Raw genomic sequence first — 21,836 nt, forward strand, 5'->3', positions numbered from 1 at the left:
CGCCTTGGCCCTTATATGAAGTAGATTATCTTAATGGACTAGTAACATCTGAGGAATTTTATGCAAGACAGTGGCACAGAACTGACTGAATTCAAAGCTGAAAGCAGGCAAGTTTGACATACCTGGCCCCTACAAGCTGTTACTGGTCTGGGCTGAGTATCTCCTTCGACAGGGCTCTAGTTCCAGAAATGTAAGAGGCAGGATTATTCTACAAGTCCTTTTCCATAGCCCTCCTCCATTACACTGCTTATTCCACAGATGCCCTCCAGATGGGCTGCAAAGTCCCATCATCCTCAACCATTTCTCATCCTGCCTGAGGCTGATGGGAATTGTAGTTCAAAACATCTGGAGTGCACCCTGCCAACTATTCCTGTTCCAGGCACCTGGGGAGAGTTTTCCCTAACCTTGCTATAACCAAGATCCTTTGGGGCTGAGCATGGGACTTTTTGCACACAAATCATTTGCTCTGTCACTGAGCTATTGCTCTTCCCCTGATGTGCTATGGAAAATATCAGCAGGACTGTGCAATGAAATTTCAACCCCTCTCTAAAGAGAAACACATGTGAAAAGGTTGCACTGGAATGCCAGATTTACAGGAAAGGCCTATGAACAGGAGCAGACAAGAACAGGTGGGTCTTGCCAGCACCTCAAATCACCTAATGGATTTTACATTCCAGCATTGGTTTCTCATAGCTATTTCCCCATAGAGGCAAATCGTTAAATGAGAATCCATTCTTAACAGCTTGCCTAGGAGATCTGCTTTCTCCTTCATCTAGCTTTCGCTACCAAAGCTGAAAGCGAATGCTGCGGTGCCCCCTAACGTCAAATCCTAGCCAAATGCAGAGAAACATGTGCACTTGGATTGTGGACACATTATAGATCAACAATCTTCAGCCTTCCTTTTTGGACTCTGCGCACACACCGTTAACCACAGTCTAGAACCTGCTTTCAGTTCTTTGTATGGGGATATACAAAATTAGAATAAAGCATTTAACAGGAAAATGCAGATAAAACTATCTACAAACACACAACTGAAACGTATAGCGCCTGGTAAGAGAAATAGCAGCAGCAACCGGGCAGTGATTTAAAAGCGCCATTCATTTTTAACTTGGGAAATTCATTGCCACCAGTCCATAGAATTGTGGAGTTGGAAGGGACCCCAGGGGTCATCTAGTCTAACCCACTGCAATGCAGGAATCTCAACTAAAGCATCTATGACAGATGCTGTCCAATCTCTGCTTTAAAACCTTCACCCATGAAGGAGAGTTCGCCACCTTGCAAGGGAGTCTGTTCCACTGTTGAACAGCTCTTACAGTCAGAAAGTTGTTCCTGATGTTTAGTCAGAATTGCCTTTCTTGTAACTTGAAGCCATTAGTTTTCTACGGAAGAGGAGAAAACAAACTTGCTCTATCTTCCATGCAACAGTCCTTTAGATACTTGAAGATGGTTATCGTATCTCCTCTCAGTCTCCTCTTTTCTAGGCTAAACATTCCCAACCCCCTCAACCATTCCTCATAAGGCTTGATTTCCAGACCCTTGATCATCTTGGTTGCCATCCTCTGTGAACGTTCCTGCTTGTCAATAGCCTTCTTAAACTGTGGTGCCCAGAACTGGACACAGTACTCCAGGTGTGGTCTGACCAAGGCAGAATATAGCAGTCCTATTACTTCCCTTGGTCTAAAAACATTATTCTTCTGTTGATGCAGCCTAGAATAGCATTAGCTCTTTTTGCTGCTTCATCACACGGTTGACTCATGTTCAGCTTGTGATCTATTCAGACCCCTAGATCCTTTTCATACGTACTACTGGCAAGCCAGATGTTATGTACTGAAGTTCTCACCCTGGGCCAGCAGGGGGATACTGTAGATAGTTATGCAAATGAAGGATCGAAAAGTGACGTTCGGTGATTGGATAGTTTTGTATGCAAACGAAGGATCGAAAAGTGACGCTCAGTGATTGGATAGTTTTAGAATGTTGCAACAGTTACAATTGTTCTGTAGCTCTATATAAGCAGGCTGACTGAGCTCCTCAGTTAGTTCTGTTCCAGCTTACAAAATAAAGAGCTGCTTTGGAGAAATCGCTGTGTCGTCTGCTATGTCAACCCACAACTTAACACCAGATGTTCCCCATCTGGTTCTTCCTGTCTAAGTGCAGAACCTCACATTTGTCATTTGTCCCTTACTGAAATTCATCTTGATAGCCTTGGCCCAGTTCTCCAATTTGTTAAGGCCATCTTGAATCCTGATTTGATCTTCTGTAGGCGTTAGCTACCCTTCCCAGTTTGATGTCATCTGCAATTTTGATGCATATCCCCTCAACTCATTCATCCAAGTCGCTCTAAGCTAGAGATGGTTGTAAGAGAGGATTAGACAAATTCTTGTGGGATTAGTTTACGAGCAGACTACTAGGTACCCATAGTTTTCCTTGTTTGACCTGAAAGAGCAGAGCTAAGGAACATGTGGCCTTCCAGATGTTGCTTGCTACAACTTCCATAATCCTATACCATTTCATGCTAGCTGGGACTGATGGGCATTGAAGTCTAACAACATATGGAGGACCAAAGGTTTCCCATCCCTGCTAAAATGAGACAGGACTTTTTGTAAGGTGGTACCCTATTTTGAAACATTCTCACTGGAGCTAACCAGCTGATTGGTTCCAGGTGTGTACAATGTGCTTTGTCCAGGCATTTAACCACCAGGTACTTTACTTGACTAATGCTGATGACTGCCTTTTAAAGTTATGTTGGCATTGATGCTGCTTCACTTATGGTTTGATTGGTTATTTTAGATTTATAATTAGTCTTTTTGCTTGTTTTCGTAAGCTGCCTTGGACAGATATGGGGAGGGGGAGGCTATAAAAATAAAGCTAACATGGAGTAGTGGTTCAGTGTGCTAAACTAGGACGTGGGGCGGGGGCTAGGTTCAAATTCACACACTTAAGCGCAGAAGCTTTCTGTGTGATTTTGGATCTGTAATTTTCTGTTAGTCTTAAGCTTTCTACTAGGTGAGGGTAACATGGCAGCAGCAGGAGAGAGATTGAAACTTGTACATTACTCTGAACTCTGTGGAGAAAAAGTAGCTTGTAAATAAAATAGGCATTTTAAAATAAATCAGCATAGATACATGAACAACTAGCTTTATATTATAGGGTTTATATTATATTATGTTCATCTGGAACACAGGAAATTGTCTTGTAATATTTGTCCATGTAGCTATTCTGACTGGCGGCATCTCTCCTGGGTCTAAAACAGAGGTCTGTCCCCACCACCTGCTAACTAGAGATGGCAGGGATTAAACCTAGTACCGTCTACATATCATCTAGCCTGCCAAAGATAACCAGATAGGTCCACAGTGAGAAATTAAAATGGTTGCTAGACCCAGCTGCCTGTCACTATTTGGACAGGCAGTAAAGGTAAAAAGCTAAAGGACCCCTGGATGGTTATGTCCAGTCAAAGGCGACTATGGGGTTGCGGCACTCATCTCGCTTTCAGGCCGGCGTTTATTCACAGACAGCTTTCTGAGTCATGTGGCCAGCATGATTAAACCACTTCTGGCATAACGGAACACTATGACGGAAACCAGAGCCCATGGAAATGCTGTTTAGCTTCCCGTTGCAGCGGTACCTATTAATTTACTTGCACAGGCGTGCTTTCAAATTGCTAGGTTGGCAGGAGCTGGGAGAGAGCAACAGGAGCTCACCTTGTTGTGGGGATTCGAACCGCCAACCTTCTGATCGGCAAGCCCAAGAGGCTCAGTGGTTTCGACCACAGCACCACCCGCTATGACCCACCAACAGGGAAAGGACCCCACTAAAGGCTTTTTGCCCAGGGCCCCTTCAAACCCAGAACTAGACCTGAGGACTTATTTATAACACTATAATATATAGCATTTTAGCATTGGCCATTTATAGAAGTGAGAAGTCTAGTCACTTAACAAAAAAAGTATAGAAGAAGGGTTTTGTCAGGATACCGTCTTAGATTTTGGCTGAACGATTTCCTTTTTTTATCATTGCCTTGGAATCCCAGTTGCAGTGATAGCAATTTTATAGACTCTTGAGTCCAGAATCTTACAAAATCCAGGACTGTTTTCTGCCAAATGTCAACAGAACAGGGAAGCATGACTCTGTTTCCCACTGCTGCTGAAATAACTAGCCCATGACTGTTCATACTGATAGCTGCCTCAGATGAGTTATTTCATCCCTCTTGCAGAACTCATGACATATTCAATGGGAACTATTTAATCCAGACTACCAGAGGCCTGGGAAAAAGCCATGTAATTGGCAGCCTTTAACCTTGCAAAAATCAAGTTACTGCATTTTTATCCATATACGTACACATGTAACATAAAAATATCCTTTTGACGTGAACTGTAAACAAAGCTGATTGTAAGCATGGCACTGATAAAATACCAAACGTAGTACAAAGCACTGTTTTCGGAAGTGAAACGATTTCCATGGCATGAGATCCAAAACAGCAATTTTCCAACAATGTTATAGTACATGCTATCATTTGGATTTGCTTGTCCTTTGTAGCACACACCATTATTTGTTAAAGTCACGATGGCTCACTGAAAACTTTCCAAATTCAGCTCCTTCTGTACTTTGTTGCAGCTATTATGTTTTTATATTCTGCTGAAAGCTGCCCAGAGTTGTTTTTTTTAAAATTATTATTATTATTATTATTATTATACTGAACAAATGAGAGGCAAGATGAGCTGATTTATATGTAAACCTAGCAATGCCTGCTTGGTATCTAAGGAACACCTTCGTAATGTATCTGTAATCAAATTTTCCTATATGTTCAGAACATCTGCAACAGAGTGCAAAAGAAACTGTGATTGAATTTATTTTAATTGTTTATATCCTGCTTTTTTAAAAAATCCCTAAATGACTTACAAAAATAACAAATGAAAACAAAATATCCAGAACAAAGTAACTTTTTCAAATGCAAGGAGATAGCATTTCAGTGTAAAAAGCGTTTTAGTGACCCTCTAAAAGCTGGAAAATGGGGTTCGGCCAAACTCCTAAGGGAGAAAATGCTACAAATGCAGTGCCAGCACTGAAAAGCCCCTGCTTTTCTAACGTTTAAGAACATAAGAGAACCAGGCTGGATCAGACCAAAGGTTTCTGTTTCCACAGTGACCAACCAGATGACCAGAGCAGGACATGAGCACAATAGTGCACTTGCCAGTTTTCCCTCTAGAAAAGGTTTGACGTTTTCCTCCATTACTTTTAGCATGGTCCTATTGAAGAACCACAAATAAAAAGTTATATAAGTAGTTATATAAGTTGCCTATTGCCACTCAAAATGGGTTCTTATGTGGGAAACTCTACCATAAGGCAGGAATTGGGTATTATTAATATATACCAAATTATTATTATTACCAGAGCACTACCATCGTCATCACAGTTATTATTACAGTTTATTAATATACATTGCTCTGCAGCTGAAAGGCCCACATTGGAAAGCATATTAAAACAACAAAATATACAATAGAGTACAATAAAATGTCATAGATTAATCAGCAAGCAAAAGTTTAAGGCTGCAAGATCACAGCTTACAAAGGCCAGACAAAAACATTCTCAAGCTTGAGAAATAAGGTTCACTTTTACCAACTATATATGTACCCGGCTAGAAACCCGAACAATGAGAACTGCTAAAGATTAAAAATAAAAAGGAAAGTTTACCCCTAGAAGAATTAAGGGTGTTCCCATCCTTAGTACAGTGAAGCTTTTAAATTTATGTTTCCAGTCTCCCCATTTTCCACCCTCAGACGGTTCACCTTGTTGATGTCTCTAAGGCCAGGTAAGAATGTGCTTCTCTCATTGCTCGCCTGTCACCAGCTTAATGGGTGACTCACTGGGCAATGTTAAATTAACCACATGGCTCTATGTCTTAATAATAGAAGCTTTTAGCAACAAAAGGTGTAGTGATGTGCCCAGAGTCATTCAGAAACAAGGTCATTCTTGGTAATTGGAGAGCTGCCCTGACAGCAATTTAAAAGCATTATGGTTGGGGATTCCAGTGGATTTGAGGTTTGGACTAGGCCTCGGAGTCTCAGGCTCATTCTGACTGACTTTAGCCTACTCCTCCATGAGTGACTAGGCCACAGCCTGGGCAATAGTCCTCCAAATTGCAGATGGGCCCCAATGCCATGGGATGGTCCTTGCCTTCTGAATAAAAGTAGAATAAATGAATAGCACAGGGGCTTCAGGCATGGACAGAGGAACTCTTGCTAGTTGTGATTCTGTCACTGCTCCACTTACGACATATTCCTGGGCTAACACGCTCTGTTTCTTCATTTAGATCCAGTCCCAGAATAATGAGCAGGGTCAGCTAGTCAAGGTCTTTCTCTGCTCCGGGATCCCTGTGTGACTTTGCAATAATAAAGCATCCTCTGCCTGATTATGAACTATTTGCAGAAGGTAAGATCACAGAACCTGCAGAGACCTTCGTCCATGCATGGCGGTAGATGGCAGCTCTGCAATATGACATCGTTGCAGCGAACAGACAGTGATGAGGGAGAGAGAAAGCAGATTTAACGTGGTGTGGAGAAAGTGGATAGAGATAGAGGGGAAGGTACCTAAGGAAACACTTTCTGTTCTGAAGCAAGTTCTAGTGTTATGAGAGAGGGGTTGCCTCCCTGTACTGCTTGTGGACATCTCAGAGGCATCTGGAAAGTCACTGTGTGTAACAGAACAAGACTGTAGACTAGATAGGCCCTTGCTCTGATCTAGAAGAGCTCTTTTTGTTCTATTCAGGTGTCACAAAGACTTGGTGTGTGCGCCTTGGCATTTAAAACTGAATTTATTTTTCTATGTATATAGTTCAGTATTTCTTCAGATCTATAGATTTCCTAAAGGGTTCAAGAAAGTTGCCCAAGTTTCTACAATTATATACTGAAAAGGAAAGGGGGGTAAAAAAAGTATCTTTGCCCCTGAAGGCCTTACCATTTAATGGTGCTTAGCAGTGGAAAATAACATATTCGAAAACGATTTAACGCTTTAGCGGACAGCAATTCCTTTTGGACTTTCTGTCTTGACTCATTGCAAAATGCCAGTGCAAACTTTTCTTTGCTAAGGTAGGAATTGCTTTTGACAGCCAGAGCAGCACCAGTTGCTGGATTGGCCTTTGTTACTGTCCTTCCTTGGGCAGCTCTACTGGTTTAACTCTGGAACCTGTAATGCCTGAAGGCGGAGGAGCGATGGTTTGCTGAGAACAGTTGGGTAGGTAAATCACTACAGTGATGATGGGACACTTTCCTTTCTCATTCGTGGATGAGAATCTAAGCACAAAGTGGGGGCTTTTGCTAATTGAAAATACAACTCACAAACACGAGAATATCCAAGGTTTGGGTTTGTTTGCTTTCTTAAATCGGTTTAAGAGTTCAGGAGCTTACAGAGAAACTCATTGAAATTGTATGTTGAAGTGTCTGCCTTAACCCCCATGCAGTAAATGCATTCCGGAACATTCTGCAGCATTATCTTTTGCAAACAGGAGCTACATGGGAGTTGCATTTGCTGAACTCTGGATCCAACCGCTTTCTAGGGCAGAGCTAGCTATTGTGCCCTCCAGTTCTTGAAGGACTGCAGTTATGATCATCCCTGACATTGGCCATGCTGCCGTAGGTTGATGAGAGTTGAAGTCTGACCACAGCTTGAAGGTGCCATGTTGGCTACTCCAGATTTAGGGAGTATGTTCCAGTGAACCCAGTAAAGCCTGGATTTGGGGCCAAACTAGAGGGTGTGTGACATGTGTGAATGTAAAGAGTCAACTCTTCCCCACTCCCACCACTGCAGTCCTTACAAAAATCCCCTCCCCAAAACTGCTGTTTGGCCCAGGAAGGAAACTTCTATTTGTACAAATAGCAGCTTTCATCCTGGGTCAAATAAGAGCAATTTTGGGTTGGACTTCAGCACAGCATGTAAGTTTTAACACACAGGCATACACGTGCCATGGTCCTGGTCATGATTCTGCCTCCAGCAGCTGATGTGTGTGTGTGTGTGTGTGAGAGAGAGAGAGAGAGAGAGAGAGAGAGAGAGAGAGACAGACAGACAGACAGACAGACAGATGCAATTACATATTTCACATACTGTCTAGTTTGGCTCTTACTTTTGAGTTAACACAATTAGAATTGCAGTAGAAATTATATTATTACTGTTGATTGTATAGTCTGTGTTAATATGCCCCTGAGGATTAGCTGCTGGAGTCATACCACAGGTATGTAGGGCTGTGCGAGTGGTGCACACTCACTGGTCGCAGAGCAAAGGGGGCGCAATCTCAAAGCCAGGTAAGCAAGGCTCTGGGCTTTGGGAAGGAAGTGTGAGGTTCTGACAGGGTCCTAGAGTCCTCCCACCTCCTTGCCAAAGCCTAGTTAGCACTTTCCCAGCTTTGGGAAGGAGGGCTCTAGGACCCTGCCAGAACCTCATGACTCTTTCCCAAAGCCGGCCACCTCCTTACTTACTTTTGGGAAGGCAGCACGAGGTCTGGGGGGGGGGGGGTGTCCACCAGATTTTGGCCTTGCACTGGGCTCCATAGTACCAAAGTCTGCATCACAAAGCACACTGTAGTTAATGCTTGGTTAATGCTTCCGTTATTGTCTTTGCTTCTGTTTCACAGTGGCGTGCTTTTTTTACCAACCTCGAAGATCTAGTTCAGAAAACCTGGTTTTGTTAAAGACCGAGACAGACGTTATCAAGTATATGTAAAAGATTAAGTTCAAAAGAGGAGGGGAGGAATCCAACACAGCCAAGAGTGACCCAGTACAACTGGTCTGCAAAGTCTATTCTCCTCAGCATGTCAAACAGGTCTCTCAACGCCAGTGAATTGCCGGAGGAGTGGAACGAGGGGACGCTGCTAGGCCTGAAGGTTTCACTTGCCGCCATCTTGGCTGTGATCACTCTGGCGACGATGCTCTTCAATATGTTTGTGATCATCACCATCATTCTGACCAGGAAACTCCACACTCCTGCAAATTACCTCATTGGCTCTTTGGCCGCCACAGACCTTTTAGTGTCCGTCCTGGTCATGCCAATCAGCATTGCTTACACCATTAGCCACGAATGGAACTTTGGCCAAATCATGTGCGACATCTGGTTGTCCTCAGACATCACCTGCTGTACGGCCTCCATCTTGCACCTTTGCGTGATTGCCTTGGACCGGTACTGGGCCATCACAGACGCTCTCGAATATACCAAGCGCCGGACTGCCAGCAGAGCCGCCTTGATGATCACTGTGGTTTGGGTCATTTCCATCTGCATCTCCATGCCACCCCTTTTCTGGAGACAGGCCAAAGCTCAGGAAGAAATACTGCACTGCGTTGTGAATACGGATCAGATCTCCTACACCATTTACTCCACCTGCGGCGCCTTCTATATCCCAACGGTGCTGCTCATCATCCTCTACGGTAGGATTTACGTGGCCGCTCGATCCCGGATTCTTAAGCCGCCATCGCTGTACGGGAAGCGATTTACCACGGCCCACCTGATCACTGGCTCAGCAGGCTCCTCCCTCTGTTCCCTCAGCTCAAACCTTCAGGAAGGCCATTCTCATTCCAGCAGCTCCCCAGTATTAATCAACCACGTAAGGATCAAAGTCGCCGATAGCATCCTGGAGAGGAAACGGATTTCGGCGGCCCGGGAAAGAAAAGCCACAAAAACTCTGGGGATTATTTTAGGAGCGTTCATTTTCTGTTGGCTCCCGTTCTTTGTGGTGTCTTTAGTCCTGCCTATCTGTCACGAAGCTTGCTGGTCTCATCCCATTCTGCTTGACATTTTCACATGGCTAGGCTACCTGAACTCCCTGATCAACCCCGTGATATATACTGCCTTTAACGAAGACTTCAAACAGGCTTTTCAGAAAATGATTCGGTTTAAGAAGTGCTCCTAGTCCCGAAACTCCTTCCGGGTTTGACATAGCTGCCAATGCATAAACTGTACCCCACCTGCACTCATAGTTTCCTATGGGGTGGATGATGATGGTCTCATTGACTGTATTCAGCTGATTATCACTCGGCTTAATGACGCTTTTTGGCAACTTGCATGCAGCCCCTCTATTTTCCTCTCCGGCTGAACAAACTAGGAAGTATTACAGTAACGGAATGGAAGTCTTCCATTTCTTCCAAACCAGGAAACTATGGTTAATGACTTCAGAGCAAACCAGTATGTATAAATTCATGGTCTGAAGATACCCTACAGTGCAGCCTTATGCAGGAGTAATACTCATTAATTTCAGTGGGACTTATTCCCATGTGAGCAGGTGTAGGATTTGCAGCCCTGATATCCTGGCTTGTTCTGAAGCCATTGGCCATTGTTTCCTGGTTTAGTTGAAACAGGAAACCATAGTTATTTTCAGGGTTCCTTGTCTGTTCACTCCTCTTACAAAGGGAGGAGAAAAGGGGCTGCATGCATGCACACAAGGCTTATTTAAATCTTAGTAAGCAAACGTGGTGGAACAAACCAGTCTATTGTTGCGTGTGACTTTTCACTGTCTTTTATTTTGTTCTCCGTGATAAAGATAACTTTTTAAGACTTACTAGTCTGTGCATTGAATACATGTATCTGCAAAACCAGAAGATTTCAAAACAAGCAGGATGAACTAAATAATGGAGTTGTTATGAACTGTGTCGCTCGACACAATCTTTTCATTCTTGCTTTACTACAAATTAACAAAACTGTATTATTTGTCTCAGATTTCTCACCTACCCACTTTTGTAATTTGGGACTGAAACACTGGCTTAATTTTCAGGGTTTGTTTTCTAAGGGTTACGGAGCAAACTATATGAAGTGCTTTTGAGCATTTGGGCAAAGAACTATTGTTGTTGCTGCTGCTGCTCTTGTTATTTCATTGTGAAAATTATGAGAAGAAATTGTACATTGTTGGTTGTAGGAAGATTACAGTGTGAGAAATGGGTATAAAGCTTTGCTCCTGGCTATCCCAAATTCTCTTTTCCTCCAACGCAGCTTTGAACAATTTTCACTATTCATTCAGGATCTTGTGAGATATTCAGCAAAAGTGTTGGTTTCCCAGAATCCGATGGGAAAATTTGCACAGAAGATCCATCAAAAATACTAATATGGTTGCACCCCACCCCAAGATTCCAGAGCTTCCAGATGCTTACCAATACTTCATGTTTCCTTTGGAATGAGATACAGCAGAGTGGTGTCTTTTAAGATAAATGGTTTTGTTGTTGTTTAGTCGTTTAGTCGTGTCCGACTCTTCGTGACCCCATGGACCAGAGCATGCCCTGCACTCCTGTCTTCCACTGCCTCCCACAGTTTGGTCAAACTCATGCTGGTAGCTTCAAGAACACTGTCCAACCATCTCATCCTCTCTCGTCCCCTCTCCCTGTGCCCTCCATCTTTCCCAACATCAGGGTCTTTTCCAGGGAGTCTTCTCTTCTCATGAGGTGGCCAAAGTAATGGAGCCTCAGCTTCAGAATCTGTCCTTCCAGTGAGCACTCAGGGCTGATTTTCTTAAGAATGGATCGGTTTGATCTTCTTGCAGTCCATGGGACTCTCAAGAGTCTCCTCCAGCACCATAATTCAAAAGCATCAATTCTTCGGCAATCAGCCTTCTTTATGGTCCAGCTCTCACTTCCATACATCACTACTATAAATAGTTTATTTACACATACAGTGGTACCTCGGGTTATATACGCTTCAGGTTACACACTCCGCTAACCCAGAAATAGTGCTTCAGGGTAAGAACTTTGCTTCAGGATGAGAACAGAAATTGTGCTCTGGCGGCGTGGCAGCAGCAGGAGGCCCCATTAGCTAAAGCGGTGCTTCAGGTTAAGAACAGTTTCAGGTTAAGAACGGGCCTCCAGAACGAATTAAGTACTTAACCCAAGGTACCACTGTACTGTCTATTCAACTTGAGCCTATGATGGTGGGTTCACAACATTAGCGCTCCAAAAGGACCTTGCCTCTCTGACTCTCTGGCTTCTCAGCTTGCCACTTTGCCTCCAGCTTCTGGCTCAGCTCTCAACTCCTCTCTCACCTTTATCTTTCTAACTACCAGCCAGAGCTATCCCTTTGTTTCCTTCATGGCCCATTAGCTCACCAGTAAACTAGCCTGGCTATTCCAGGAATTAGAAAGGGGGTCCAGGCATGCATCCTAATCGTCCCCAACTCATAAGAATATATTTATGTCACCAAGCCAGAACAGCCTGATGGAACAGGCCAATAACCCACCCAGCCTAGCATCCTGTTCTCGCAGTGGCCAACCAGATGCCAGTGGGAAAGAAGGGGACAAGAACATGAGCACAAGAGCTCTCTCCCCTCCTGTGCTACTGGCATTTAGGAGCACTGCTGCCTCGAAAGCATTACAGGCACACCAGGCACACTGACTGGCATGAGCATTCCAGTGTGTCCCACAGACAGAGGTCTTTCCTCATACCAAGGATTAGAACCTGGAACCTTTTACAAACAAACCAGGTGTTGTGCTCCTGAGCCATGGTCATTTCCCTATGACCCAGAGCTGCTGTATGTTGTACAGGTGTGTAGAAGGTGGAATCCTGGTAGGTGCAGCTTGCTGTGTCGAGGCCACAAAAGCCACCCTTTCCCTTTATCATAATATATGTTTCCTCCCCCCCCCCAATTGTTGATTTAATTTTGTGAACAAACAACACTAGTCACAATGCTGTTTGCATACATATAGCGGACAGAAGATAAGGTCAGGTGCCCTATTGCAAAGTAGTATGCTATCGTTAAGGGACGCGGGTGGCGCTGTGGGTTAAACCACAGAGCCTAGGACTTGCCGATCAGAAGGTCGGCGGTTCGAATCCCCAACGGAGTGAGCTCCTGTTGCTTGGTCCCTGCTCCTGCCAACCTAGCAGTTCGAAAGCACGTCAAAGTGCAAGTAGATAAATAGGTACCGCTCTGGCGGGAAGGTAAACGGCGTTTCTGTGCGCTGCTCTGGTTCGCCAGAAGAGGCTTAGTCATGCTGGCCACATGACCCAGAAGCTGTACGCCGGCTCCCTCGGCCAATAAAGCGAGATGAGCGCCGCAAACCCAGAGTTGGTCACGACTGGACCTAATGGTCAGGGGTCCCTTTACCTTTACTTTATGCTATCGTTATCAACCCCTCCAAATCAGATCATATTCAAATAGCCCCTCCAGAAGGTTACCTGGGTTAGCAGAGGTGGACGTGCTTCCCTGTTTTCATTCAAAGCAGAGAAATGAATGCCATGCTCTTATCAGATTGGTCGCCTTTTATCACCCTCTCTGGTGAGGGGTGAGGTGTTCAGGTAGGGCAGGGGTAGGCAACCTAAGGCCCATGGGCCACAAGCAGCCCACGGGAGTCGTTTAACCAGCCCACAAGCTGCCCCCAAATCGAGCTGCCCGCTCAGTGAGTCCCTGCGCGCTGCGCTAAAGCGGCGCAGCATGGTGTGGAGACTTGCTTCCACGGCAACGGAAAACACATCTGCACATGCGCAGATGTAAAAAATTGTGTCTGTGCAGACGCCGGAAATCGCGGGCGCACGCAGACACACATGCGCAATCTGGCCTACAGAGGGATCTCCGCTGGAGTGAAGTGACCCAAGCGAGATAAACCTTTCTGACCCCTGAGATAGGGCTGTAGCCCAAACACTGTTTAGCCACCCCTCCCCAGAGGGCTTTTTACCAAATTCCAGCATCCACCAACTTTTATTCTTGCAGCAGCCAGGAATAGTGAAAGCAGCTCTTTACTCACATGAAATGATTAGAATCAGTACCTGGTGACAGCAGTTTGAGCCCTGGAGTTGATGGTTGGCAAGTAATATTGCCAATTTCCCAAATTCGCAATTCCCAAAATGTTGCCACTTTGGGGCGCATGTTAAAAATGTCCTTTTAGCATTGCAGCCTCATCAGCAAAGGGAAAAGATGGGCATATTGATCTGAGGTCGACTCCAGGGAGTCCAATGCCATTGAAGAAGTGTCTTCAGAGATGCTTCCTGGACCCTGGCAGATGTGGTTTCCAGCAGAGGTTTAGACAATACTGTATTCAACACAGTGTCATCTGTTTGTACTCCCAAATTCCCATACCTCTTAGAAACCTTTAGAATCTCCCATGGCCTTCCCGGTAAGCAGTTAATTTATTTCTGAGGCAACCACTTCCATCTGACTATGATATCTAGTTCATAAACTTACAAATAGTACTCTGTGTCTGAGGTTTTGTTTCATTTCTGTATTTCTTGTGTAGCATAATAAAATGGCTTAAGAGAGACATACCTGATAAAATTTATTCTTCCAACTATTCATCAGTATGGATGAGGGAGAAATTCTGTTCAGTTTGCATTTAGAGCTGGATTTACCTAATGCAAACTTTCAGAAACAATGTCCAAAAAGAAACACAGCTACCCTTTGAAATCCACACTTTTCCAAATCTTGCAATGCAGTTCTTCAGCCAACTAATGTGCACAAAAATGCACAATAGTGCATGTAAAATGCATATATAATTGGGGAAATACACAAAAATGGATTATGTTATGGAAAAATGCTTTGCGTAATCGTGTATATCAGGATAAATTTATACTAAAGTGTGAATTAATTTTCATGAGGACTTTTTTTAAAATCACAAACAGACATAGAAATGCAGAGAATTGAAGACTGGAAAAATGAGAAACCAAGAGAAATGCATTGTATTAGGGGATAATTGCTTTGCAAAATTGTGCATTTTAGAGAAAAATGGATGCACACACACACATATGCATGAGGAAATTTGCAGTAAAATGCTGACAATTTTTCATGAGGACTATAAGCAAATAGATTTCCAAACTGATGTGTAAATATGGAAAACTGAACCTAAGGTTGGAAAGTTAGAAACTGAGAAACCAGAACTGATAGGTTCAACCATCCCTCTTAAACAGGAGCCAGCAAACTTTTTCAGCAGGGTGCTGGTCTACTGCCCCTCAGACCTTGTGGGGGGCCAGACTATATTTTTGGGAAATAAACGAATTCCTATGCCCCACAAATAACCCAGAGATGCATTTTAAATAAAAGGACACATTCTACTCATGTAAAAACACACTGATTCCTGGACCATCCGCGGGCCGGATTTAGGAGGTGATTGCGCTGGATCCGGCCCCCTGGCCTTAGGTTGCCTACCTATGCTCTTAAACATACATGAGCTCTGTATTTGTATGCCTTTGATCCTATGTGAATTGTGCTGATAAGACCACAGCTGCAGGTTTGATTTCGGTATGGGTCAGCTGCATATTCCTGCATTGAGGGAGTTGGACTAGGTGATTCCATGATTCTATGGGTCTGTGAAGTAGAAAACAAAATACATTGAGAAAAGAAGTTACTGTCAGTTAACGTAATAATAGTCGTGCGTCAGGAGAGGGCGGTATACGCATGCATTTTGAGGACTGGGCTTCCTTTGTTCAACAAGCTGTGGGAGAAGAATGTTACCAAAGGACAAAAAAGAAAAGAAAAGAAAAATGAAACCAACCAAATTGCTCTTCCACTGCATGAAGCCGGGGTGCCCCACTGAGAAACAGAGATAACAAAATTGAAGGCAGTTAATAGATCCTTTTTCTGCCATTTATCTTTCAAAGATACAGCGAGGCATGTCTGCCTTACAAAGCAAATCCAAGGTCAAACGGGGTATCACGCTTAACACAAGCTGTGTGCACGCTAATACGCCCGTGGCACAAAAATGCAGTTTTTCCTCCATCCGGAATTGTTCGAGCTCGTCCTCAACGTGCTGCTCTTAATCTAGATTGATTCTAGATACCGCTGCCCAAATAAAGGTGGGTGTGGTTTGTTTGGTACGTGTTTGAAAGCCCGCACCTTGATTCGATTATGCATGCCTTTTCTTCCCTGCACGTGCTCCAGGTGAGAGAAGGCGGAAGTGGCGGTTGCAATAATCGTGGTTCGCGTCCACCCACAACGTCATTGGGCAGGCGTGGAAACACCTCTCATTACAGGGACCGCCTTTGCGTGTGTTCATCTTTTTCCTCCCCTTCAAAGGGACACACTGTGAGGAAATGCAGAATCAATCTACAATGAGATTTTATTTTTTTGAATAAAACCAGTTTTTCAAGAAGTGCTTTTCAGGGGCAACAGATATATGCAATGGATCTAGATTGTGTGTGGATTGCATAGAAAACAGAAGTCTCCATTCTTTTCCAATGATTCTCCAGCTTCCATTGATTCTGAAATAAAATGTTGTGTGTACACAGCCATATATATGAATATAGATTTATCACTGAAAGTGGACATGTGGCAAAGGGGGCTGGCTGCACAACTTACTTTCTAGTGAGGTTCCTTCTTTTAAATAATATTTTTAAAATTTATATCCTGCCTATCATGGTGGGTTTCCCCCAGCCACTCTTGGCGGCGTACAACATATAAAAACACAACAAAGCATCAAACATTAAAAAACAAAATATCCCATACGAGCAACAAACAAACCAATAAAACAGTAGATAACAATAACAAGAAGAATAACAAGAATAAACAGTTTATAGTTAAACGCAAATTAAAGTAATCGCCAACCCCAACTAAACATTTAACCAACATCAACCCAACAAAATCAAAATAGAGGAACCAAAATTAGAACCATTTAAAACATTTTTTGTGTGTTGCCCCAATCCAAGAGTTGTTCCAGCAATGTCCCTCTGGCCTCCCAGGAGTCTCTTTTAGGTAGGACCAGTGGCACCTGGTAATCTTTCTTTGATGGAGGACGAAAGTGACCGTGCTATGAGCAGTTTTGAGATGCTGGGTCTAGCTACCATTTATATTTCCCATAATACCCTGGAGCGATGCTGTATTGGGAAATTAAAATCTCAGGCTCTTGGCACTGCTTGGAATGCCAGGCTGGGGTTAAACATGAAAGGGTAGAGGCAGAGCAGGCTACATCAGTGGGTGATGTCAGGGTGCAGGGGCCCAGCAATTGCCTAAGGATGTTAGGTGCTGGCTCTGAAGCCACAGAACCCCTGTCTTTGATCAGTATGCAATCTGCCACCTGAGGCAACTGGTTCAGGATGGATAATAGGAGGGCTGGCCCTGCTTTGCTACAGGGGGAACAATAGTTCAGTGGTGGTAAAGCATGTGCTTTGCATGCAGACGGACCCTAGTGCAACTCCAGGTATCGCCAGTTTAAAAGGGTGGCCATCAGGCAAAGACCATGCGATCTGAGACCCTGGAGAGTCACTGCTAGGCAGATGATATGGGGCTAGGTGGACAGTCTTGATTTGGCATAAAGCACTTTCCAGTCTGCCATTGCATATGTCTTAAATTGCATATGCACACACCTGTGTTTTAAAATTATAAAAAGGTAAAGGGACCTCTGACCATTAGGTCCAGTCATGACCGACTCTGGGGTTGCGGCACTCATCCCGCTTTATTGGCCGAGGGAGCCGGTGTACAGCTTTTGGGTCATGTGGCCAGCATGATTAAGCCGCTTCTGGTGAACCAGAGCAGCGCATGGAAATGCCGTTTACCATCCCGCCGGAGCGGTACCTTTTTATCTACTTGCACTTTGACGTGCTTTCGAACTGCTAGGTTGGCAGGAGCAGGGACCAAGCAATGGGAGCTCACCCCATTGCGGGGATTTGAACCGCCGACCTTCTGATCAGCAAGTCCTAGGCTCTGTGGTTTAACCCACAGCGCCATCCGTGTCCTTTATTTTTTTATTATATAATTATAGAGAGATAATAATAATAATAATAATAATAATAATAATAATAATAATAATAATAATAACAACAACAATAATAATAAATTTATACCCTGCCCATCTGGCTGGGTTTCCCGAGCCACTCTGGGCGGCTTCCAGCAAAATATTAAAATACAATAATTCATCAAATATTAAAAGCTTCCTTAAACAGGGCTGCCTTCAGATGTCTTCTAAAAGTCGGATAATTGTTTATTTCTTTGACATCTGGTGGGAGGGCATTCCACAGGGCGGGCACCACTGCCAAGAAGGCCTTCTGCCTGTTTCCCTGTAACTTCGCTTCTCGCAGTGAGGGAACCGCCAGAAGGCTGAATAAATGTGAGTGAGGAGATTCCTTTATTGAGCAGCTTGTACTGGTGAACGAATTAGCTACACAGCGTGCCTAGATTCATCTTGCCTTTGGGAATTAGAGGTGGGTCTGGGAGAGGTTGTCCCGAGTTTCAGGGTTCGGTGTCACCAGTATGATGATGACACCCGGCTCTATTTTTCCTTTCCACTAAATCAAAGGAAGCTGTCTTGGTTCTGAACCAGTGTCAGTAATTTATTTATTTATTTATTTATTATTTAATTTCTATACTGCATCATATATTAAAAACATATCTAAGTGGTGAACAAAAAACTGAAGCAGCAACCTGGATGGCCAGGTTTCTGCAGTGGCCAGGAGTGCATTTGCACACTTAAATCTAGTGCGCCAGTAGCGCCTGTTCCTTGAGATGTCTGATTTGGCCACAGTGACACATGCCTTAGTTACATCCTATTTGGATTACAGTAACGTGCTCTATGTGGGGTTGCCTTTGAAAAGTCCTCAGAAACTTCAGCTGGCTCAAAGAGCTACAGCCAGATTGCTGACCAGGGCTGGCTATAGGGAGCAGGTTACTCCCTTGTCAGAAGAGCTCCATCAGTCTGTTTCTGGGCTGGTTATGAACTATAAAGCCCTATGGTCCAAGCTATCTGAAATATCATATAACCTCATATGAACCCGCTGGGGTTTTGAGATCTTCAGAGGAGACACTTCTCTAAGTGCCGTCACCCACACAGGCCCACTTGGTGGGAAAGGGCCTTCTCAGTGGCTGCTCCCAGTCTCTGGAACTCCCTACCTGGAGAAGCTTGACTGTCTCCCTCCTTGCCCTTCCACCGGCAGGTGAGGACCTTCTTCTCCAACAGGCTTTGAAAATTGACTGCTTTTAATGAAAGGGCTGGTGCCATGCTGTTTTTATTGCAATTATCTGTACGTTTCAAACAGATACTATATATGTAAATAGTTTTCATTCTATTAATGTTTGTTTGTTTTTAATGGTGGTTTTTTCCCTATGTTTTTAGTGGTTCTTGTTTTTATCTGTAAGCTGCCTTGAGTCCTGTCAAGGAAAAAGGCAGGGCAAACAACAACAACAACAACAACAACAACAACAACAACAACAACGCAACCAAGTAAGGAGAATGTAGAACTGCTGAAGACCCGCAACTTTGCAAAACATCAGCAATCCAACATGAGTCATTTTCTGAGAGCTTTGCTAGATGTGAACTTCATTCGGCTATTTATATACTTTCACATCTCTGACTTTTCTGTCTGCTTACCTTACCCGGTCCATGTCAACCATCATAAATGCCGCACAACCATTTTATCTAAGCAGAAATAAAATGCAAACTGATTTGTACCATCCAGCCCAATTCCATTACTCTTAAGGTGACTGGAGCTAGTGGGATTTACTAGTAGAGGTAGAATTGCAACCTCCATAGGTTTGGGTTTATCTTTCCCAACTGCAATTGCTCACATGGTATCTTCTGCAGGTTGAGAACAATGTCTGCCAGTAGTTCTCTGTTAACATCCTGGGCTCTGCTATCCTGAGAAGGGGAGGTTATGGGTAGTCTGATGAAGCTGGGAAGGACTTCGATAAACAGTAAACATACTGGGTTCCCCTATTTTCAAACCTCATTACTTAATTCCACACACCAGCATACATGTCTCCATGTGCCATCATGCATAGATGGCAAGCTGCCACAAACATCGATGAAGGTGCTTTGTACTGGCAGGTTAACCAGAGACAATAGGTTTTCCTTAAACTGAGCCAGAGACAAGCATAGAATCCATAGGGCAGTGGGGACGGATACGGATCTACACACTTCTCTATCATGTCCTTGGAATGCTCTTCAGGCCACACCCCTCTCCCCAGGCCACACCCCTCTGCTCTGCACTCCCAAGTGTTTTTGCCTGGCTGGAATGTGTCCTTAAATCAGGATAATACCTCCTGCTTGATGGCAGATAGAGCTGGGTTTGTGTGTGTGTGAATGTGGGCAGAAACTAGCCTACTGTACAAAGGTTGCGTTTGCATTCATTGTTCTGCTCATTTTCGCCTCTGGCTCTGCCTGTCAATAGCATGTGGCCCTTGGAATCTTGCCCAGAATTGTATGCGGCCCTCATGCTGATCACACTTCCTCATAATTGCCATGGGATCATGGTTATATTTTTCAAAACCAGGAATCCTCTAAAAAGCAGAGGTGCCAAAAGGAAGCCAAATTGCAACATCGCCACCGTATATGTCATCAAGAAATGCTCCTTGCTTTTTCAAGTATTGGGAGTGTGTAATGATGCATTGCTCCTCAAATGGTGGAGAGCATCCTGTTTGCCAGAGCTAGCACATTTCCTCATTCCGGATGAAGCCTGAATGCTTTGGGAAGAGTTCATGGCAAGAAGAGCTGTCCTATCCCAGCTTTGTGAGTGCATTCCTAACCTGCCCATTCTGAAGATTATCCGGATTCCAAAAGCTGGCAAAGCAGTCAGAAGGGACTGTCTTTCCTTTCCTCAGAAATTATGCTGAGCCTTTGGAATCAGCAAGCAGAGCAGAGATTTAACCAAGTAATTGCTGGCAGGATTTTGCACTGCAGCAGTGCACCCGTGCCTCCATACTGGGATCCGTTGTGCAATGCCGCATTTCACAAAAGCAGCAGCAGCAGCAGCCTGCCCCAGCATGACTAGAAGCAAGACTTCTTCACCCTACTTCCAGGTATTATTGAGGCTTTTTTCCCCACCCCGCCCCCATTTATTTCCTATTGCCAAGTTGAAAACAGGCTTTTGTAAAATCCGGTGATTTCTCTCTGTTGTGCTTTCTTGTACTGCATTATGCTATGAATATAAGACGGTAGTGTGTGTGTGTGTGTGTGTGTGTGTGTGTGCAATCTGAGCAGGATATTAGAGTACTGTATGAGCCATTTAGAACCCTGTGATTCAGCACACTTAGAGCTATATGTGACTGACACGCCAATGAGAATTGCTTCCAAGCGAGTGGGTTTTAGGAGTCTAGGGCTGCAATCGAACTCAGTGGCAAGCCTCACAAGGATTATGTGTTGCACCATAATATCCTGAATTACATGGGAGTAAATCCCACAGATTTCAATGGGATTTACTTCCAGGTAAGTTTGCACTCTTAGGAACAATTCTCCCTAGTGAAGAAGGCTGCAGTCCTCAGTTCGTATATATCAGAGTAAGTTTCAGTGGGACTACTCTAAAGTCATTTGGATTTGATGGCTTAAGTTATCTGCACAGGTTTGCCAATGAGATTTTCAGAACTCAGAGGTTTCATAAAATAATACACTCCACCCACCCTGCAAGCATGGTTTAGTAGAAAACTACCTTGCATTGCTTATCCACCCAGTGTAATATGGATGTAACTGAAATTACCGAAGTTTATGGAGTATATGCTGTTTTTTCCAGTTAATACTTAGGTTCATTTCAAGCATCTTTTCCTCTATCAGACTGAGAATGCAGTCTAAAACACCTAATGGGTTGCATGGCTTATACAAGAATGGGAAGTAGAGAAATAAATAATAATAATGCTGAATTAGCAAAGGATGGAACAATGCACCTCAACATAGCAAATCAAGACAGTTGATACAAAAAGATCTGGATTTGCTAATATTTAAATGCATTTTTCTGTCCCACCTGTATTTCTGGATAGGTTCTTTTAAAAATAAAATAAAAAATGGGACATTTTATGGGACAATTGCATATGGGAGAACGTTGCTTTTATTGAATGCCTCCCATTCTCTAGAAACATTATAGCTGCCTCTTTGACATGCCTTCTTAGTTCATGCAGTCAGTACTATGGGGGATACTGGGCTGGGAGGGGGACAAGTGTCAAATTAAGTCTCTATGTCATAATTTTAGTCCCCCTTTTTT

At 43.8% G+C, this 21,836-nt stretch overlaps 2 protein-coding genes across 4 annotated transcripts in view; both read left to right on the plus strand.

Annotated features, from left to right (window-relative positions):
* Nucleotides 1-4,711: 4,711 nt before the first annotated feature.
* HTR1D (5-hydroxytryptamine receptor 1D) lies at nt 4,712-11,201 on the plus strand. Of its 3 annotated transcripts, none has more exons than XM_083455791.1 (3): nt 4,712-6,160; nt 6,305-6,423; nt 8,618-11,201. In XM_083455791.1, exon 3 carries the CDS (start codon nt 8,795-8,797, stop codon nt 9,884-9,886), a length of 1,092 nt encoding a protein of 363 aa, XP_083311917.1. In that variant the 5' UTR covers nt 4,712-6,160; nt 6,305-6,423; nt 8,618-8,794; the 3' UTR covers nt 9,887-11,201. The 3 variants fall into 3 exon arrangements, with proteins under 3 accessions (XP_083311917.1, XP_083311919.1, XP_083311918.1); XM_083455793.1 differs by having other exon boundaries at nt 4,712-5,967; XM_083455792.1 differs by lacking the exons at nt 4,712-6,160; nt 6,305-6,423 and adding an exon at nt 6,754-7,224.
* Nucleotides 11,202-20,331: 9,130 nt separating this feature from the next.
* LUZP1 (leucine zipper protein 1) overlaps nt 20,332-21,836 on the plus strand; it is a 68,777-nt gene continuing 67,272 nt past the window's right edge. Inside the window, exon 1 of the mRNA XM_083454841.1 lies at nt 20,332-20,664. The gene's annotated coding sequence lies outside the window, so the exon portion shown is untranslated. The remainder of the gene's footprint in view (nt 20,665-21,836) is intronic.

The sequence above is a fragment of the Podarcis tiliguerta genome, assembly GCF_965153285.1.
Source record: "Podarcis tiliguerta genome assembly, chromosome: 8".
NCBI lineage: Eukaryota > Metazoa > Chordata > Lepidosauria > Squamata > Lacertidae > Podarcis > Podarcis tiliguerta.

Excerpts from the sequence above, each read along its gene's own strand:
- HTR1D (XM_083455791.1), top strand. The coding sequence starts at position 8,795 with ATGTCAAACAGGTCTCTCAACGCCAGTGAATTGCCGGAGGAGTGGAAC.